General features: G+C 44.7%; 3 protein-coding genes and 1 non-coding gene across 6 annotated transcripts; 2 read left to right on the forward strand and 2 right to left on the reverse strand.

Moving 5' to 3' along the window:
* Positions 1 to 2,420: 2,420 nt before the first annotated feature.
* On the reverse strand, positions 2,421 to 2,496 carry trnaa-ugc (transfer RNA alanine (anticodon UGC)). The gene has a single exon. It is a non-coding gene; the product is annotated as a tRNA-Ala (tRNA).
* A 770-nt stretch (positions 2,497 to 3,266) lies between these two features.
* Positions 3,267 to 4,291, reverse strand: LOC111981125 (achaete-scute homolog 3-like). Its single transcript, XM_024012279.2, has 2 exons — positions 4,165 to 4,291; positions 3,267 to 3,899 (listed from the first exon to the last, which is right to left on the reverse strand). The coding sequence occupies exons 1-2, from the start codon at positions 4,194 to 4,196 to the stop codon at positions 3,353 to 3,355; spliced, it is 579 nt and encodes a 192-aa protein (XP_023868047.1). The 5' UTR covers positions 4,197 to 4,291; the 3' UTR covers positions 3,267 to 3,352.
* A 370-nt stretch (positions 4,292 to 4,661) lies between these two features.
* prdm4 (PR domain containing 4) lies at positions 4,662 to 14,319 on the forward strand. Its single transcript, XM_023968289.2, has 12 exons — positions 4,662 to 4,758; positions 5,469 to 5,525; positions 5,634 to 5,749; positions 5,857 to 6,045; positions 6,194 to 6,928; positions 7,156 to 7,305; positions 8,776 to 8,894; positions 9,041 to 9,126; positions 9,225 to 9,797; positions 11,317 to 11,328; positions 12,838 to 13,008; positions 13,287 to 14,319. Exons 3-12 carry the CDS (start codon positions 5,635 to 5,637, stop codon positions 13,621 to 13,623), a joined length of 2,487 nt encoding a protein of 828 aa, XP_023824057.1. The 5' UTR covers positions 4,662 to 4,758; positions 5,469 to 5,525; position 5,634; the 3' UTR covers positions 13,624 to 14,319.
* A 101-nt stretch (positions 14,320 to 14,420) lies between these two features.
* Positions 14,421 to 19,994, forward strand: LOC111950575 (transmembrane protein 209). 3 transcript variants are annotated; one of them, XM_023968252.2, is made up of 15 exons: positions 14,421 to 14,522; positions 15,377 to 15,524; positions 15,636 to 15,694; positions 15,847 to 15,978; positions 16,132 to 16,358; positions 16,600 to 16,792; positions 17,034 to 17,209; positions 17,318 to 17,389; positions 17,479 to 17,575; positions 17,662 to 17,787; positions 17,928 to 18,025; positions 18,158 to 18,272; positions 18,356 to 18,456; positions 18,583 to 18,656; positions 18,869 to 19,994. In XM_023968252.2, exons 2-15 carry the CDS (start codon positions 15,409 to 15,411, stop codon positions 18,921 to 18,923), a joined length of 1,641 nt encoding a protein of 546 aa, XP_023824020.1. In that variant the 5' UTR covers positions 14,421 to 14,522; positions 15,377 to 15,408; the 3' UTR covers positions 18,924 to 19,994. The 3 variants fall into 3 exon arrangements, with proteins under 3 accessions (XP_023824020.1, XP_023824043.1, XP_023824026.1); XM_023968275.2 differs by having other exon boundaries at positions 18,359 to 18,456; XM_023968258.2 differs by having other exon boundaries at positions 15,380 to 15,524.
* Positions 19,995 to 21,028: the final 1,034 nt, after the last annotated feature.

Below are 21,028 nucleotides of genomic sequence, written 5' to 3' on the forward strand. Positions count from 1 at the left end.
CTGAGTGTGTAATTGTCTCATTTTCTTCAGTCCTGTTGGCTGAATAACCAGATCATAGGATCATCACCTCAGGCTCGGGTCCTCACCTTCCAAACCTATATGCAAATGCCAAGTGGTCTTAGCCTAATCAAGTGTCTGTCTATTGGTCATGTACCGCCTATGAAACACAGAGCAACACCAAACATCCCCAGAAGGGGGCGGTAGACCCTCAGCTATGGTGAAAAGTCAAGTTGAATTCAGCATGCATATGTTGCAGTTCAAAATCTACAATCAGTACATAAGCAGAGACAAACTCTAATATTTAGATGATTGTCCAGTTATGATTTTTTTTTAAAGAGATTGAAAAGGCCATCTGTGTCTCCAAGTACACTGCAATCTGATACACCAACTCCTTGTGCAGTAGATTTGTCTATGGGCAGTAGCTAGTACCCAGCCAGCACCCTGTACCCTCTCTGTCAACGTTCATCATAGTTCACATTTCCGCCCCAAGCCTGTGAGGTTTCTGTCGATACACGTTACCGCTCCTCCGCTGGTGGTCCCGCACTGATGTTACCTCAGCTGATAAGACTTATCTAGCCTCTCTATCACTGACACATGGCTGGCTCGCACACACACACACACACACCTTGCGAGGATAAACACACTAAGGCAGCCATGCCCCGCACTCAATCTATTCGCCCAAACACTGTCAGAGTAAATATCATTCCCCTATTTCATTTGGTATAGTGTGGCTGTATGCTGGCTTTTATGGGTCATCATGAACAGGAGCTTTGGGGATGTTGCTTTGGGAATACTAGTGCAGTCTACCACATGGCAGCAGCCTTATTTATCTGACGTTCTATTACTTCCTTATGTTTCCTTCCTGCTCCTGTTTTCATTCTTCTTGCCATCTTCTGGAGACGTGGACCAATAATCTTGTTGTGGGTGATCTTCATCAGATAGAGAGAATGGCAGTGTCATTGTCCCCCAGAGAGTGTTTATCCTGTACCTATACCGGCCCAGTGTCTCTGCTCACTTGTTTGGCCCAGAGAAGTGATGTTGCTGCCGTTTATCTGTGTTTGGAATTATACATATCCCACCAAGGACTTATAGTAATCCCAAACAGAGAGCGAGAGAGGCAGGGCACTGGGATGGACACGCCCAAGCACTGCACGTTTACCAAGGTACATATAACGTGCTATCGTTGGCCAAAGCGTTCAGATTGTGACGACTGCCTGAAGCTCAATTTTGAAAAGCAGCTATTGGACTGAGAGAGAGGAGGCTTGCTCAGTCAGCTAGGCCAAGGTACGTTGAATGCTACTGAACTGTCACACCAACACATCAAATACAGTATGTTGCACACACTGTATTTGTAAAGTGCACATTTCTTTGGCCAAACAATAATGATAAAATTGCATTCATAAATGCAACCACGTACAAACCCTTGGTAACAAGAAAAAAAGAAAAAATCCATTACGGACCATGCTTCAAATAAGTAGCCCCTGTTCCCTCTCTACAGACCACCACTGAACCATCAAGACCAGGGTACCAGCACTCAGCTAATTATTGGTTATAATTCACACTGCAGAGCCAAACAACCTTTTATTGAGGATGTCACGCTTCTATGACACCGACAATCTTTCTTCCTTGCCAGCATGGTTCATTGACTTTCAATTCTGCTGGTCTCCCACTCAACCTATCCTGTACCCAACCTGTTGTGATTTTTTTTCTTCTGTGGTTTTCCTAGAGTTGTATTGATTTGTATCTATGGTTTTCTTATGAAGGAGAATTAGGATATACGCGCACCCACTCCCCTGCAGGTCTGTAGTGGTGTGAAATGTAAACAGATACATAGTTTGATTGCTTCCTCTCGGGTGCTGCGGGTATTTAATGCATTCCACAGACTATTAGGATGGAGAACTTCCTGCACACCCTCAGATGGTTACTAGCTTTGAAGTACTCAGGAAGTCTAATAGACTTCACTGGGGGTCTAAATTAATCTATAACATCTCCAAGATGTAAAACAGTAGTGTTGTGTTTGCATCAACAAAGTCCTGTGTATTTTATTTTCTTGGCTGCCTGGCAATATCAGATAATGGATGTGTTTGTTTATGACAACTGGATAATGGTGTCCATTTTATTAACAAAGGGATACTGAAAATACTGTACATCCTATTTTAATACTTGTTGTAATACGGTGTCCCAAAAGGGCACCATACAAAGAAAATAAGTCTCACTTTTCATCACTGCCAAAGATTATGCTAAAATGTATTAAAAAGTGTCAAAAGTTTCAATCATCCACATATAATAAAGTGTGATAGATGTTAACCTATTAGTCAGAGTGTATAGTGTTAACAGACATTACATTTACATTTAAGTCATTTAGCAGACGCTCTTATCCAGAGCGACTTACAAATTGGAAAGTTCATACATATTCATCCTGGTCCCCCGTGGGAATTGAACCCACAACCCTGGCGTTGCAAGCGCCATGCTCTACCAACTGAGCCACACGGGACCTAAGACACACAGACATGAGACACACACTTCCGATGGATACATCACTCCAGGCTCTCCTGTCATCAAGGCATCGATGTTCAGGCCTTCTCTCCCCTGGACTGAGTTCAAATGCTGAAAGGATGGATGACTCAAATCCACTTGTTTTCAGTTCATCACATCAGTGTCAAATAGCTACGGATGAAATATTATTCATTCGCTCTCAAATCATTTTACTGGCACACTGAGTCACTGACACAACTGAAAATGTCAAAAGGAATATAGACCTACACAATTATATCTCTAGTGGCCTGTTTTCGAGTGTGATGAGATGACACTGTATATGAACAAGGCAGTGCAAACCACGTGCTGTACCCATGCAAAATATATTTGGGTTAAGGTCATTCTAAGCCTCACACTGGTTTACAAAGGCAAACCAAAATACCCTAGCGCCTGGGGCTTCATGAGAGAAACATTGTGCAACTTTTAACCTGATTTAGCATCTGATAGAAGGCTTTACAGAGTCCACGGTGTCCATTGTCAAAATGCACCGTCTTGTTGCTTTTTGTCAAAATCAAGTGATCAAAATGTTCATTGAAATTAATGATAGAGAGTACACAGTTCATTCATACATAACTTTCATGTCATTTTTTTTTTTTTACCAAACCTCAACAAGGGTAGCATAAAGTGATAGGAAATACAGTTTATTCGTTTTACACAGTTCTAGAACTGTCTCTTATACACATCTAGATGTGTATAAGAGACAGAGAGTACACAGTTCATTCATACATAACTTTCATGTCATTTTTTTTTTTTTACCAAACCTCAACAAGGGTAGCATAAAGTGATAGGAAATACAGTTTATTCGTTTTACACAGTTCTAGAAACTCAACTCTCCACTGTCGCTGTTCTTTGACTCGCCGTCGCTGTAGCATTCTGTCATCTTTGGCGCGGGCGCACGGCTGCGCATCTCTCCAGCTGACATTTCAACTATCCCACCACCACTGGACACGTTGACATCTAACAGACTCTGCAAGTGTTTTATGTAGTATATTGCAGCACGCAGTGTCTCCACTTTGCTGAGTCTTTTGTCCTCGAACTCTTGGGGAAGATGCTCCCGGAGCCGTGCGTAACCCTCGTTTACGCAACGCACCCGCTGCCGTTCCCTTTCGTTCCTTTTTCGAATGAACGCTGGTTCGAATGAATAGTCATATACACCGATGTGCCTGTGGAATGGGAAATATGAGAGACTCCCTGCGAATCTCTGACCGTACACAGGATCCAGGTAGGTTGTTGTGTCCAGGGGAAAGGGAAGTCCAAGCGTGTCCTTGTAATGCGCTATCTGGTGATTCATGGAGAGGCCGAGCGCTATGGGTTGGACATATGGGATGCGCTCAAATAATCCCTTCTTCTGTTCCGACATCTCTCTGCAAATAAAAAATAATTTAGGGTTGAATTATACTTATGATATGGGCTATTCATTATATCACAATACTATTTGATTAGCCTATAATCCTGCAAACTATGAAACTCATCCAACCCATGGTTTTATTGAAAATTATAGGCTATTTCTAACTTTCATGCATCTTAATTTTCCAAACACCCAAAAGCATTCGAAATTAGTGTAAAATCCATGGCACAGACTAGAACATTTCCATTAATTCCACAATTGAATTCATGACCTGAGCTTACCTTCTCACAGAGTCTTCATAATCATCTCTCATCGTGCGTTATCGCCTTTCCCCGTTTATGTTTGTCTATTGAAGTATGCAGGTGAAATTGTAACCTGTTAGAAAGCAAGTTGTCACATCCCCATTCCCTCTGTCTGTGACAATCTCTAGTTTTTGTTGGTTATCACGCCAGGTGGGTGTGATCCTATACTGGGCGGGGAGAAAGAGATACGCAACCCTTTCTCTCAAAACAAAACTACAGTATGCTATGTATATGAGTAGACATGTATTACTGAACAAAATTTAATAATTGGGGATATACTTTTGACAGCAACATGATAGGGATAGTGGGGACAATGGGAGATAGAACTGTCAAACAAAAGCCATGTCTAATTTGCATATTGAATAAGTCACTTCGTTTAAGTTACATTTACAAAGTTCTGGAACTGTGTAGCCTAAAAAAACCTTTTTGTTAGGGTCTGTGATAAAATAAAATAAACAGAGAGGCTTTGGCAAATGACCTTAGATCAGATGTTCGTCCTGCAGTGCTGCTTCTTCCTTGCGCATGCTCAGTGTGTCACGCTGTCATGGACCCGAACAGAGAGGAAGCCTTTTGGTACGTTAGCTTTTGTTTTCTTAAAATGTTCACTTACTGTATGCTACATTTTTATCTATTGCATGAATATACAATATCACAGCATTGTCTTTGAATCGTCAACGTGAGCTATACGCTCAAATAGGGATCGTAACGTGTGTTAGATCAAATTGTTCGTTTTTCTTGATTCTCGTTAACTAGCTAACGTTACTGTTAGCTAGCAATTCTTAGCAAGCTAGATAAATAGCCAGCTAACTATATTAAGAGATATTACCAATTGTATTCATGTGGCTAAAAGGTGCAATATGCAGAAATATTTTCTCCTTTTCCTAATAGTTCGCCTAATTTTAAGTTTGTGTCTAAACAAACAATGGACAGTGTAGATAATAATTGTTCATGAAACCAATCATTATTTTGTACTTTCAGCTGTTTGAAGCTGGTGTACAGAACCGGAAGTTTAAAAAACAACCTTCTTAGACTTGCTTTCAACGAGAATGACAGATCTATACGTCAAATTTCTATGTGAGTTTGGTCAGGTCGCCCAAAAGTTAGCTTACATATTGCATACTTTGTTGATAGGGTCTCAGGTCAGTGGCTCTGATTTGGACTTGTAACATGTTCTATGAAAGAGATCTCTTGCTGTTAGCTAGCTAACTCATGCATTGTGTCATATTTTGGTGAATGGGACATGAAGCAAATTGATAATTGATCTCTGTCTCTATCCTCTCCAGCTGGCAGAATGCACACATTTCACACTATCTTGGATGAGCAGACACTGCCGAAGTCAGGTATCCAAACACTGTGATAGACTTTCGACACACATTTCATGTTTTTTGTTGTTGTTGTCAGCCTCAAATGGGAAATAACACCTTTGACTTGTGTTGATTCCTCTCCAGAATGAATGACATGAACCTCAGCCCTGTTGGGATGGACCAGTTAAGTGTGCCCTCTGTGAGTGCCAGTCATCTGGGTCTACCCACCTCCCCAACACACATCCCCATCACTACACCAGGTAAAACACATTCACTTATCTGGTGAAACTATATTTTCTTAATTTGTTTACATATTTATTGCAAATATAGTTGTTGATACAATGATCAATACATACATTTTCTTCAGGCATGTCTGTGGCTATACCCAGCCTGGGGCCCTCTCTTGGGTCTCTGCCCTCTGCTCTGTCGCTCATGCTGCCAATGGGTCCTCTTGGTGACAGAGGGGTCATGTGTGGCCTTCCAGAGAGGAACTACTCATTGCCTCCTCCCCCCTACCCACACCTGGAGAGTAGCTACTTCAGACACATACTGCCAGGTAGGGCTAAGCACTTCTCTTCACCACAGTATGTAATCTCCATTGTATCTCTCATGGATATCTTAAGGATGCATGATATTACACCATGACATGTTAGCTGGTCTATATGTACATGGATTGGATATGATTTCTCTTTCTCTCTATCGAGGTATCCTGTCTTACCTGGCAGACCGGCCTCCCCCTCAGTACATTCACCCCAGCAGTCTGAACATGGACGGGACTCTCTCTGTGTCCAGCCAGAACCCCTCAGGGCTGGACCCTTACAGTGGCCCTGGAGGGCCTCTGGAACAAGGCCTGGTGTCCCTGGACTCCCGTCAGGTCAGTGGCCAGGGAGACCTCCACCAGGGTGGGGGCCACGAGGTGCAGCTGGACTCCACAGGKCTGAACATGGAGTCCCGGGTCAGCAGCCCCATGTCCCCAGACAGGATGGGAGAGGACCTGGCCAACATGGAGGGGGTGGTGGGGGCTGAGAACCAGCAGCAGCTGGGAGGGAGAGGGCAGAACCATGAGGGCCTGGGAAGAGTTGAGTCCTCTGGGGGTGTGATGCCCCTGCACGGGCCTGGCCTGGAGCTTCCTGTGGGGATGGAGCCAGAGCACCTAGGGGGCCGGGTGGGGAACTCAGGGGGAGGCGGTCTGGGGGAGTCTTTACACAGCTCAGGGGAGCTGAACTCTGGGGTGGTGAGTGTGGTGCTTACCCAGTCCCAGCTGGAGCCTGTGTCCCTCCATGGTCATTCGGGCATGGGCCTAGAGCCGGTGAACGTGTCCCCCATCACGGCGGAGGTGTCCATGGGGCCAGAGAACAGCCTGTTGCTGGTCAACTCCACCCTGCAGCTGGAGGACTCCACCTCCAACAAGGAGAACATGGTCACTGCCTTCACCATCTGTGAGTAAGAGGGAAGGATGGCGGACATTTTGCTTTTGTGTTTACTTGTGCTGAGTTATTGCTGGGCCCGGTGGCTCATTATGGTCTGTAAGGGAAATTTGAGCTTAGTAATGTATGAAGCTATACTAGCTTACTGTTGTTCTGTTCTCTTGATCCATTGGAAGTCTTTGAACTTCTGATCTGTATATCTTTGTTCTAACTTGTTGTTATATTGTGTTGGAGAACAGGGTGTACGCTGTGTGAGCGGTCGTATCCCTCCGACTGCCCAGAGCACGGCCCAGTCACCTTTATCCCTGACACGCCCATCCAGAGCAGAGCCCGTCTGTCTCTGCCTCGCCCGCTCTGCCTCCGCATCTCTGTAGCTGATGAGCCTTTAGGTATGGAAACCCCTGTGGAGATGCAAGCTTCAATTCATCGGGGCATGGACTCTTACAAGGTGTCAAGTGTTCCTCAGGAATGCTGGCCCATGTGGACTCCAATGCCTCCCATAGTTGTTTCAAGTTGGCTAGATGTCCTTTGGGTGGTGGACCATTCTTCATACACACCTTAAAACTGTTGAGTGTGAAAAACCCAGTAGCGTTGCAGTTATAGACACAAACTGGTGCACCTGGCACCTACTACCATACCCCATTCAAAGGCACAAATCTTTTATCTTGAACATTTACCCTCTGAATGGCACACATACACAATCCATGTCTCAAGGCTTAACAATCATTCTTTAACCTGTCTCCTCCCCTTCATCTACACTGGGATTTAACAAGCGGCATCAACAAGGGATCATAGCTTTCACCTGGTCAGTCTGTCATGGAAAGAGCAGGTGTTCAAAAATAAATTGTACACTCAGTGTGTATTGATCTGGGCATTTCCATGTAAAAGGAGCCATGAGCACCAACATGTGAAGTTCATAGGAGCATTTAAAATTGGGTGTCAAATGAAAGCCAAGAGTCCATATAATATTTTTTTTTATTAAGGTATATATACATTTTTCAACCATGTTCATTCCTAAAAACAATTGAATAAGCAAAAATTTTGATTTCTGGTTAAACAGATGGAAAATGACTCTACCAGGAAAAAGTCTTTAAAATGTATTATAAATAGATAAAAAGACAATAATATTGAAGACCCCTGTCAACTAATATCAAAACTTATATTTTGTTTTGGGGACATCTTCCTGCCTTCTGTAAGTTTAAACATTTTGTGCCTTGAAATGACGTTACCAAAAACGCACATCTTTTACGATATTATCTAATTTCTCTCCCTAATGAGGAGAGAAGATAATGAAAGTTCACAGAAGTAACAAGTAAAGGTAGACCTGACAATTAGTTAGTGTTTTTACTGATATTTTATTGAGTGATTTTAAATTCAAAGTTACCAAATCGGTCATTTCCGCAATTGAATTGGCTACAATAGGAAATCACAGTAGTCACAAACCACAGTTGGGTTCACAAGATTGGACAGTACAGCACAGTAAAGTATAGCTCAGTACAGTACAGAAAAGTATAGTACAATAGTGTCGAGTTCAGTACAGTGAACAGTAGAGCACACGAGTTGAGTACACTAATGTACTGAACTGTACTGTTCTGAACTATACTTTGCTGTACTGAACTCTACTATACTGAACTATACATTACTGTACTCAACTGAACTCTGCTGTTCTGTACTCTACTCTGAGCTCTACTGTGCTGTACTGTACTCTACTGTGTTTGCCGTACATTTTAAGTGAAACATCTGAGTTTCAGCGCAATTCCGTTACTGTGGAATTGCCCATCTATGAGATCTGCCCACTCAAAAACAACCGAAAGCTTGTTTGCCCCTCATCAAAATCTCTATGTGTGTGTGTTTCTTAGGACTGTTTGCCCGGGACATCATACCTCCCAGGACCTGCTTTGGGCCCATGGTGGGTCAGCACTGTAGCAACGTAGACCTGCAAGACTGGTCAGACAAGGACACCCCTCAGATATGGAAGGTCAGTGGCGTATACTATACACATGTCCTCATTTAGATTTCAGATGACCTTATAATAGAATTGCATGTGAGTCAATGAAATGCTATGTCAATTATGTGGACGAAGGAAGGCACCATTCTGACCAGTAGATGGTGGTGTTGTTTCAGATGTTCCACAACAACGTGCTGGAATTCTGTATTGTGACCACAGATGAGAATGAATGCAACTGGATGATGTTTGTCCGCAAGGCAAGGTAATTATCACTTAGTGAAGCCACCTCATGCATTTTGCTCAATGTTATCTTTGATCCAAAATGGCTTCCATTCAGATCTGTGGTGTCTCTGTGAGCAGGACCAGAGAGGAGCAGAACCTGGTGGCCTACCCCGACAATGGGAAGCTGTTCTTCTGCACGTCCACTGAGATCCTCCCAGACCAGGAGCTGCTCTTCTACTACACCAGGGACTACTGCAGGCAGATGGGGGTCCCTCAGGTCCCAGAGGGCCAGRTGTGCCAGTGCGGCAAAGAGTGCCAGTCCTTCGCCGAGCTCAAGTCCCACCTGAGCAGCCACAACAACCACGACCACCCCCATTCCCACAGCCCCAGCCAGGACCACCATCAGGACCACCACCAGGAGGGAAAGCTGCCCAGCGGTACCTCCAGCTCCTCCTCATCCCCCTGGGCCTGCCACTCCCACAACAGCAGCCACTCTAATAACACAAATAACTCTGGCTCCAACACACACTCACACAGACACTCGCTTGAGAGGAAGTACAAGTGCAGTATGTGCTCGCGGGCGTTCACCACGTCCACTAAGCTCAACGTGCACTTCATGGGACACGTGGGGATGAAGCCGCACAAGTGTGAATACTGCAGCAAGGCCTTCAGTGATCCGAGCAACCTAAGATGCACCTCAAGTACACACAGGTAGGGGATGGGTGGCGTGTCCTGCAGGTAGGGGATGGGTGGAGTGTCTGCAGGTAGGGGATGGGTGGAGTGTCTGCAGGTAGGGGATGGGTGGCGTGGCCTGCAGGTAGGGGATGGGTGGAGTGTCTGCAGGTGGGATGGGGGAGTGTCCTGCAGGTAGGGGATGGGTGGCGTGGCTGCAGGTAGGGTTGGGTGGCGTGACCTGCAGGTAGGGGGATGGGTGGGTGACCTGCAGGTAGGGGATGGGTGGCGTGACCTGCAGCTAGGGGATGGGTGGCGTGGCCTGCAGGTAGGGGTTGGGTGGCGTGGCCTGCAGGTAGGGTGGGTGGCGTGGCTGCAGGTAGGGGTTGGGTGGCGTGTCCTGCAGCTAGGGGTGGGGGTGTGTCTGCAGCTAGGGGATGGGGGCGTGACCTGCAGCTAGGGGATGGGTGGGTGACCTGCAGCTAGGGGATGGGTGGCGTGACCTGCAGGATAGGGGATGGGTGGCGTGCCTGCAGTAGGGGATGGGTGGCGTGGCCTGCAGTAGTGGGATGGGTGGCGTGGCCTGCAGTGGGATGGGTGGCGTGCAGGCTAGGGGATGGGTGGCGTGACTGCAGCTAGGGATGGGTGGCGTGACCTGCAGGTAGGGTTGGGTGGCGTGGCCTGCAGGTAGGGGTGGGTGGCGTGGCCTGCAGGTAGGGGATGGGTGGGTGCCTGCAGGTAGGGGATGGGTGGCGTGGCCTGCAGGTAGGGGATGGGTGGCGTGGCTGCAGGTAGGGGATGGTGCGTGACTGAGCTAGGATGGGTGGCGTGACCTGCAGCTAGGGATGGTGGCGTTGACCTGCACTAGGGATGGTGGCGTGGGCCTCAGGTAGGGGATGGGTGGCGTGACCTGCAGCTAGGGGATGTGTGGCGTGGCCTGCAGGTAGGGGATGGGTGGCGTGGCCTGCAGGTAGGGGATGGGTGGCGTGTCCTGCAGTAGGGGATGGGTTGGCGTGGCCTGCAGGGTGGGATGTGGCTGCTGGTAGGGAGGTGGGTGGCTGCTGCAGGTAGGGGATGGGTGGCGTGGCCTGCAGCTAGGGGATGGGTGGCGTGGCTTGCAGCTAGGGGATGAGTGGCGTGGCCTACACTCACACGTATACACATTGCCATGGACCTTCAACATAGCAGCTTAGCATTATCGTTGTCAGTCTCAGGCGTGTGTTTTAGTTAGTCAAGATATTATTAGTTACTTTAAAAGACATGAGGGTTCTACTGTATACAGTACCAGTCAAAAGTTTTCTTTATTTTACATTGTAGAATATAGTGAAGACATCAAAACTATGAAATAAAACATTGGAATAATGTAGTAACCAAGAAGATTTCAACAAATCTAAATATATTTTATTTAAAGTAGCCACCCTTTGCCTTGATGACAGCTTTGCACCACTTGCATTTCTCTCAATCAGCTTCACCTGGAATGCTTCCAACAGTCTTTACATTTACATTTTTTTTTTACATTTTAGTCATTTAGCGGACGCTCTTATCCAGAGCGACTTAGTAGAGTGCATACATTTATTACATTTTTACATACTGAGACAAGGATATCCCTACCACCCAGAGCAGACGTCTTATCCAGAGCGACTTACAGTAGAGTGCATACATTTTATTACATTTTTTTTTACATACTGAGACAAGGATATCCCTACCGCCCAACCCTCCCTAACCCGGACGACGCTATGCCAATTGTGCGTCGCCCCACGGATCTCCCGGTTGCGGCCGGCTGCGACAGAGCCTGGGCGCAAACCCAGCCCAGCCTGGGCGCGAACCCAGAGACTCTGGTGGCGCAGCTAGCACTGCCCTAGACCACTGCGCCACCCGGGAGTCTTGAAGGGGTTCCCACATGCTGAGCACTTGTTGGCTGCTTTTCCTTCACTCTGCGGGCCAAGTCATCCCAAACCATCTCAATTGGGTTGAGGCCGGGTGATTGTGGAGGCCAGGTCATCTGATGCAGCACTCCATCACTCTCCATCTTGGTCAAATAGCCCTTACACAGCCTGGAGGTGTGTTGGGTCATTGTTCTGTTAAAAAACAAATGATAGTCCCACTAAGAGCAAACCAGATGGAATGTCGTATCGCTGCAGAATGCTGGTTAAGTGTGCCTTGAATTCTAAATAAATCAGTGTCACCAGCAAAGCACCCCCACACCATCACACCCCCTCCTCCATGCTTCACGGTGGGAACCACACATGCGGAGGTCATCCGTTCACCTACTCTGCGTCTCACACAGACACGGTGGTTTGAACCAAAAATCTCAAATTTGGACTCGTCAGACCAAAGGACAGATTTTGACCAGTCTAATGTCCATTGCTCGTGTTTCTTGGCCCAAGCAAGTCTCTTCTTATTGGTGTCCTTTTAGTAGTGGTTTCTTTGCAGCAATTTGACCATGAAGGCCTGATTTACGCAGTCTCCTCTGAACAGTTGATGTTGAGATGTGTCTGTTACTTGAACTCTGTGAAGCATTTATTTGGGCTGCAATTTCATTCATGTCTTAAACATTCATGTCTTAAAGTAATGATGGTCTATTGTTTCTCTTTGCTTATTTGAGCTGTTCCTGCCATTATATGGACTTGGTCTTTTGCCAAATAGTACTATCTTCTGTATACCACCCCTACCTTGTCACAACACAACTGATTGGCTCAAACACATTATTAACTTTTAACAAGGCACACCTGTTAATTGAAGTGCATTCCAGGTGACTACCTCATGAAGCTGGTTGAGAAAATGCCGAGAGTGTGCAAAGCTGTCATCAAGGCAAAGGGTGGCTACTTCGAAGAATCTCAAATCTAAAATATATTTTGATTTGTTTAACACTTTTTTGGTTACTACATGATTCCGTATGTGTTATTTTAATAGTTTTGATGTCTTCACTATTATTCTACAATGTAGAAAATTGTAAGAGAAAAATAACTGGAATGAGTAGGTGTGTCCAAACTTTTGACTGGTACTGTGTAAGGGGATTATTTGGTCTACATATGCTTCTCGTTTAGGTTTTACTCACTCGAACTTCATGTGCTCCCACAGGTCAGAAGAACTACAGGTGTAATGTGTGTGAGAAGTCGTTCACTCAGAAGGCCCACATGGCGTCTCATATGGTGATTCACACGGGGGCCAAGAACTTCAAGTGTGACCTGTGTGACAGGATGTTCATCAGGAAGCAGGACCTCAAGCAGCACATGTTCACACATACACAGTAAGTCAACTAAACCAAGCTATTGACATGAGTAGTATGGAAAAAGTCTCTGCTCTAGTCAATAGCCTGTAACTAGGGCCCAAAGTTTCTGCTCAGGTCACATGGCCAGGGAAAACTGCTGGACACCAGATGTAAGACATATCGGTCAACATGTTTTATAAAGTGTCTGGATTTCCATCAGTCTATTTTCCTCTGTTCTTATCGCCATTTCCCCTCCGCCTTCTATCCCTCTGCACTCTTTTCTCCACCCCTCTCCCATCATCATTCCCAACGCACAGAGAGCGTCAGATCCACTGCCCCAAGTGTGACAAACATTTCTTGAGGACCAACCACCTGAAGAAGCACATGAACTCCCACGAGGGCCGCCGGGACTACGTCTGTGAGAAGTGTGAGAAAGGCTTCCTCACCAAGTACCACCTCACCAGGCACCTCAAGATCTGCAAAGGCCCCAAGACTGACCGAGGGGCCCAGGAGGAGGAGGAGGATGAGGAGGAGGAGGAAGATGATGATGATGATGATGAAGAGGAAGTAGAGAGACTGGTTGATCCAGATAGCAGAGAGGACTGTGGCTTAGAGGGATACGATTCTGAGAAACCGTTGTCGCCACACAATTGACTGTGACTTCATTGTACCATTACTAGATATGTTTATTTATATTTACTTAGTTTTAACTGTTAGTTTGTTTTGCCAATATCTCACTTGTTGTTTCTTTTATTTTCAAATATCAGTTTAACATTGGGAACAATCAAACAAGGATAATCCAGATTGTGATTTAGAGGTACTGTATATGCATAGACTTCATGTTTTATTTCATTTTCCTTGCCAGACAACGATGATATGCTGCTCTATCATCGCTCCATACATTAGTCTGAAACTGCCATCCTATAAGTCGTTTGTGCCGATGTCAAAATGATGTGATTCATGTAAGGCCGGCTTTGGCCCAACCCATCGGTTTCTGGGACCAATCAGAATGTGTTTGGGTTCTCAAAGAGTCGGGGAGGAAAGCAAATCCAGACTCATCATGGAGAAGTGATGTTAGTGGGCTTGATGTTTGGCCGGAGCGATGTGGCTGAGTAGCCAGGCAATAATTTTCCTAGAAAAAGTGATTATGTTTTAACTCAAAAGACATGGCCTTTTAACACACAATAATATATTTTTTTACGTGGTCATCTTTATGGAATAGATGCTGAGTTTGAGTCTGTCTCTGGATGCTGGTTCTGCTGCTGGTTGAATGTTGAAGAGGTACAACTTGTGATGTGTCTGCCACAATTTATTTTTGTATGTATGTGCAAATATATGAATAATGTTAAACGTCTGAATTCCTTATTGATTGTGATAATGTAACAAAATATTACATTCCATATCTCATCTGCGATAAGGTATTACCCAATTCACAACACAGCAGCACGTTTTGAAAAAGGGGCGGGTGTACGAAACGGAAGTAGTTAGACTGCTCTTGGACATTACATTTCCGGTTGAAATACAAAGTTTGCAGCGCCGTTGGAACTAACGGGGTATGTATGAAATATACTTACATTTAGCTGTATTTACTATATTACATTACACGTATTGGTGGTATGACTAACTAAGTAAAAACAAGTTAAACGAGTTGGCAAAAAAAAATCATACTTTGCCAGCGATTTAGTGTTTATATTAGCTAACTAACTGTTGACGTTAGCATACTATGCTAGCCAGCCAACTGATTGCCAGAACATACTGACCCTATTATTACGCTTGTTTACACTGAGCTGCACTGGGGTCGGACAGCAATCATGGTTACATTAAGACACAGTGAAGCTGCGTAGGATATGGGTCGGATAACGTACCTCGATGCAGGGATGGGATATGCCAGTGACCCTGTACTCTAAATTTGACCATTATTACATTATTATTATTATTACAYTGATACATTGTGAAGATTGAAACACTGATAGTTTTCCTGGAAAACTGCCTTTTTCGGCCTCATGCCAGCTAGCGGTAGCGATCGATTGCAGCCATTTTGGAGTTGTAGTGTCAGGCAATCAGCTCTTTTTGTTGTTCAACATGATGTGCCTTTCCATAATGGCTGCAGTGGCTACTGCTTGCTAGCATGAGGATGAAAATGGCAGTTTTCTGGGAAAGCAAGCAGTATTTCAATCTTCTCGATGGAGCAGTGTGGACGAAGGTAAAATTTGGTGTACTGTGGCATATCCCATTCCTGCATCGAGGTACATTTTCAGACTCATATCTTGCACCGGCGCCATGGTGTGTTAATGAAACTAACCATTATTGCGTTCCGACCACAGTGCCGCTCAGTGTAAGAAAGTTTAAAGGCAGGGTCGGAATCTTCTGAGTGTCAGACACTGTTAACCATTCTGTCTGAATTTAGCAGCCTACGTGACTCCGACGAAACAGGAGGGCATGTCTACTCTCATCGACAGGACGATGAGGATGAGGAGGGAGGAGCAGGCGCGCCAGGTGGTCCTCGCCTGGGCAGTCCTCAATGTGTCGCTAGCTGGCATGATCTACACAGAGATGTAGGTTGTGTTTCCTTGTCAACGACTGACTCGCATGATTAGTAGTCTGTTGCTAACTAGAAGCAAGTGGTGCTAATGCCTTTCTCAGTAATATGTACATTGTCCTCTCAGGTCAGGGAAACTGCTGAGTCTGTACTTCAACATCTCTTACTGGCCTATCTGGTACATAGGTGAGTGCTCTTGTTGCTGTGTAGTTAATGGAGAGAAATTAAACATGGTTTTGGGAGGGGGTGGCCAGGTGTGGCACTGATGCACACTGGTTACAGATGAGCCATAACCTGTCAAATTCATCTMATCTCTCCTTCCTTTTCCTTTCCCACAGAGCTGGCCTTCGCCTCAGTCTTCAGCCTCAACGCCCTGTTTGACTTCTGGAAGTACTTCAAGTACACCATGGCCCCCTCTACCATCGCTGTTACCCCTGAACAGCACCGCCTTCTTGGCCTCAGAAACTCAGGTGAGTCATTGGCTGCAAAGTGGTTTTAAGACGATGGTGTTGTACATGTTTGTTTTATCTATGAAACCCAAATGTAGTCTATCCCTCTTGTACATTTGTCTTTTTAAACTGCCCAAATGAGTTAATACTATGTTGGTGTTCATCTCTATTCAGGTATCCAAGCGTCACCCCTGCTGAAGCAAGAGAAGCAGGAGGCTCAAGCCCCGGCTCAGTCGTCGCCCCTCCAGGGTCAGAGTGTGCTCAGCTTCAGTCCCTCCAGACCTGCCAGCACCAGCCCCAAGTTCTCCCCCAGCTGTGTTCCTGGATACAGCCCCCTTTTGAGCAGCCCGTCCACCCCGGGCAGCGGGGGACACTTCTCACCGTCCCTGGCCTTTGGAAAGGTCTGTCAGACGCACAATGCTCTCTATCTAGCTATCAATCTGATGCATTTGTGTTGGGTGTTTGTCAATGAAAATGGTACACTAGAGGTGTTACTGTAACCATAGGCAGTATCTAGCTACCATTAAGTTTCCTATGTTGTGGCTATCACTTTTTTGTTTTCCTTGTCATGTCTGAAATCTACTGGCATGAAGTCAGGGAGATCAAGCTTTCCCATTTGTAACATCTTTCTGTTGATTGCAGTTGAACTACAGCCCCCCCCCATCCTACCCCAGCAGCATTGGCCCAGTGGATGGCACCAGCCTGAGGGCACGCTACCGCACCTCTCCCTCCATGTTCAACTCCCCCGGGGGCAAGGAGGACTACATGGAGTCCCTGAAGACCCTGGACAGGTTCCTCCGCACCGAGGAGGAGAAGAGCCACCGCAGTCAGTTAGGTATGAGTGTGACAGTGTAGCTTAGGCCTGGCCTTATTACCATTTTCACAATGAGTTACTACTAGTGAAACTGGTCTGGATAAAAAAACAGACCATGGCTCACTTGATAAAGAGATGTCAATCCCACTGTGACTTTCTTGGTTAAATAAAGGATAATAATGAACTACAACTGAGTTTTTGTGTCTCAACTGTGAAGAGCATTATTGTAATATCCTGTATGCATCCTTTGACTGTTTCTCAGGGAGCCCAGAGTCGGYGTCGCCCTCCCACAGCCCCACGTTCTGGAACTATAGCCGCTCGGTGGGGGATTACGCCCAGAGCCTGAGGAAGTTCCAGTACCAGCCGGCCTGCCGCTCCCAGGCCCCCTCAGCCAGCAAGGACGAGACTGACCTGGGCTCCAAACAGGCTGCCGAGGAGGTCAGCAGGATCAATCAATAAAATAACTATTCTTTATTATACCAGAGGGAAATTGGTTTTCCTAGCAGGAATATACATTCTCCTGTAACTGTTCTTTTTGATCTGCAGGTTTGGGCCAGAATCACAACAAGTCGTCTCGTGGTGGACAGCATAGACGGCTGGACGGCCAAGCTCAGAAATGTAAGGAGATATAACACTGAAGCTCCGGTAAAATCTGTTATTTTGTCTGAGTAAGTGATTGATAAGTGTGTAGTTTCTCCTTCTTTCAGTGGATAAATGACACCATTCTAGTGCCACTGGTGAAGGAGATGGACTCAGTGAATGGCCAGCTAAGGAGAATGGGTTGCTCTGAGCTCCAGATTGGAGGTATTTATTTTGCAATGAGGCAAAATGGAAAATGTAGTTTACGCCAACCCAGTTATACTTACCATGTCTGTCGCCCTATTCAACAGAAGCCAGTATAGCCAGCCTAAAACAGGCTGCTGTTTTGAAGGCCTCGGTCATCCCTACCATGACTTCTATTGTGCAGTACCTTGACATCACACCTAATCAAGAGTATCTAGTGGAGAGGATCAAAGGTAGGCCTATGCGAGGTTATGTTTTGTATCCTTGCTTATTCACTGTGCTATAATCCTGTCATATACTATAGGTGTCCACAACTGATGAAAGCAGAGATTGACATATCATTATTGACAATGTGTTTGTTTCCCCTCGTCAGAGCTGGCGCATAGTGGCTGCATGAGTTCTTTCCGCTGGAACAGGGGCGGGGATCTCAAAGCCAGGAAGTGGGACACAGACCTCCCTTCAGACTGTGCTGTGAGTCTCATCTGTCACCTCTCTAGTCTCGACCAAAAAAAGTACAGTCTGACCTACTCCTGTCACTATGACGATAGTGAGAGATCAACATGGTTAAATCTCAAACACATGTTGTGTTTTCTTGTCCATTAGATCCTCACGCATGTGCTGTGCACATACCTGGACTCCCGACTCCCGCCTCACCCCAAGTACCCCGACGGAAAGACCTTCACCTCGCAGCACTTCACCCAGACGCCAGACAAACCTGGTAAGGCCGAGCAGCACAACACACACAGAATGGACATCGTTCTTCTTCTATTCTTCACTGATACCCCRCTCTTGTTTCTTAAGTAGACGTGACGAATGAAAACCTCTTCTGCATTCACCAAAGTAGCACCAATCCCCCGCACTACCAACTTATCTACCAGGGCCATGTCTACAGCCTGCCCAAGGTAAGAGCCAATCTCTGCCTCTTTTGACCCTATGGCCTTTTTGGTCATGCCTTTAGTGAGTGAGATGTATCTGTCAAAAACCACATGTGCTCCATTCATTTGAGTCCCCTCTGATTGTGCTCCCAGGGAAGGAACAACCTGTTCCACACTGTTCTCATGTTCCTCTTCGTCATCAAAACCAAGGAGTCTGGGATGCTGGGGTGAGTACTCCCAACTATTCCACTGTATTTAAACTTCCCAGTCCAATGTGCCATCACTGACTCATGATGGGCACTGTAATAAGCTCTTTGTGATAATGTGCTGCTGTGCCACTAGTAAAGTGAACTTGTCAAGACCACATTGACAATCAATCTCTATGTAAAACATGAGTGTTTTAATTGCACATAAGTTGTACTCGTCTGTCTTTTTACAGGAGAGTAAATCTGGGCCTATCAGGCGTGAACATCCTGTGGATATTTGGGGACTGATGCATGCAATCTATCTCTATTCTTGAGCATTTCACAGCAGAGTGTCACAGAGGACTTTAGAGGTCAGATACTTCCTCAAAATTTTGTCAAAGGTTTGTTTGTGAAACAATAAATTGTAGCTTCTGATAACAACAATATTCTGTAGATGTTAGTTACCATAACTGTCTTCAGATMCAGGTTCATAAGGAAGCACTTATGAGAGTAACATTTTGTTGTACATTTGTTCAGTCATTTTCCTTAGAAACGGCAGACCACATTTTCTCAGTTCTATTTCATTTGAAAATAGCTATTGTCATTTGTGACATTTTTAAATCAAATTATTACAAKGACCATGACATTTAGTTTGATTTTATGGTGCATAAAAAACAACAGTACTGTATTTTAACTCGAGGCATCCACAACTGACTCAATTTTCTAAATATTCTGTGAATGTATCAGGATAGYGTCCTTGTAAATAATATACCACAGGTTTGTCTGGTGGATTGCATTGTGTTGAACCCTCCTGGCTTGAATGTATGTTAGTGTTTTCCTTTTTGTATGAATTGTTTGTGAGAGCTTGAATATTGCAGCTAGAATGCTTGAGTTCTTCCTTTTTGTTGAGTGACAGGGTTTGGAGCGGTAGAAAGTTACCTGCATAAGAATGCATGGCTTGTTTACTAGGGCTGCAGTTACTTGCATTGGCATACATATTATGTCTTCTAATTAGACGTTTGTTCCACAGTTCAAATGCTTGATAAGTACAAAGCCATRCACATGGTATTCCTTTTAGAATATCATAATTATGGAAGGTTCCAAGTAAATTGCTGTTATTTTTATTACCAAAGTCTTTGCTTGGCATATTCTGATGTATACTGGTCAAAGAGGTGCCTTTTATGATGGGTTGTGTGAATGTCATTAATTTTGATAAAAAAATAAAAGCTAATTCAAAGCTGGTAAAGGGCTGCATGGACTTGTGGGCTAATGGGGTGACTCAAATGCACTCCAAACCCCCCCCATTCAATAATTTTGAATTGTTTGTAGTGATATGGTTTTCAATTGAGACRTGGAAATAAACATAATTGATTGAATTCATCCGTCTATGGTTGAAAGCATATTGATGTTTCCATATATTTTTACTAGAGTTCCTCTTTAGTCCGTACTCTGTAAATCACTTCATTGTTATCAATGCATAGACTTAGGCGCGAGAGCTCTACATTACATTACCAGAACCCACCCCATGGTGGCAGTATTTATTTGCTCCCAGAACCCATTTTCTYTAGATTGACCTAATGAAATATCAAATGTTTTGTCACGTGCGCCGAATACAACAGGTGTAGACATTACCGTGAAATGCTTACTTACAAGCCCTTAACCAACAATGCAGTTGTAAGAAAATGGAGTCAAGAAAATATTTACTAAATAAGCTGAAATAAAATAAAAAAGCAATATAGAGATTATAGAGATGTGCATTGAAAGAGGGGGTTGTCAAATGAAAGGATGTAAGCAACCATGTCCAAATGAAATATTGTTTTTCAGATGGCATTGTGCCATGTGATGCAGAATGGAAAGGCTTCAATTGACATACATTTGTATTGCATTCATATCAGAATACAGTATCATTGTAAATACAGTTTAAAAAATAAAGGTTAAATTAAGGTTAAATAAGAATCGGTGTTTTTGTCGCTGGTGCGTTTACTTTGTATTCTTGCTTAGAGGACTACATGCGAGATATTTTCTAATTCCTTTACATTTTTTAAAAGTTTTTTTCCCCAGATAAACTCAATGTAGTTTGGATACAAGACTTGAATCAAATATGTAGTGTCATCCCTCACATGAGCAACTGGCTATATATAAAGTTYTGTAGTACTGCACTGTATAGTCCTCGTTAAATTCAAACGTAATCTACCATAATGCATTTGAAACGGTAATACTTCTTGGGAGATGTAGTTCTGTACTGTTATCTGTCAAATTATTTGKGAAAGCTTGGGGGTTTAAGTCCTTTTATGTAGCTAGTCTATTTACTTTTATTTTGATAGGATCAGAAATAGTSCTTGTATGGCATTGATCATTATATATCCACTAAATGTTTGAGACTTAAACTACGAAGACCACAATGCCTTGCTTTT

This window comes from Salvelinus sp. IW2-2015, linkage group LG3 (genome assembly GCF_002910315.2).
Source record: "Salvelinus sp. IW2-2015 linkage group LG3, ASM291031v2, whole genome shotgun sequence".
Taxonomy (NCBI): Eukaryota; Metazoa; Chordata; class Actinopteri; order Salmoniformes; family Salmonidae; genus Salvelinus; species Salvelinus sp. IW2-2015.

Coding starts and splice junctions, on each gene's coding strand:
- LOC111981125 (XM_024012279.2), bottom strand. CDS start 4,196: ATGAGAGATGATTATGAAGACTCTGTGAGAAG. Junction 3,900..4,164: donor TATGAAGACTCTGTGAGAAG/GTAAGCTCAGGT, acceptor TTTTATTTGCAG/AGAGATGTCGGAACAGAAGA.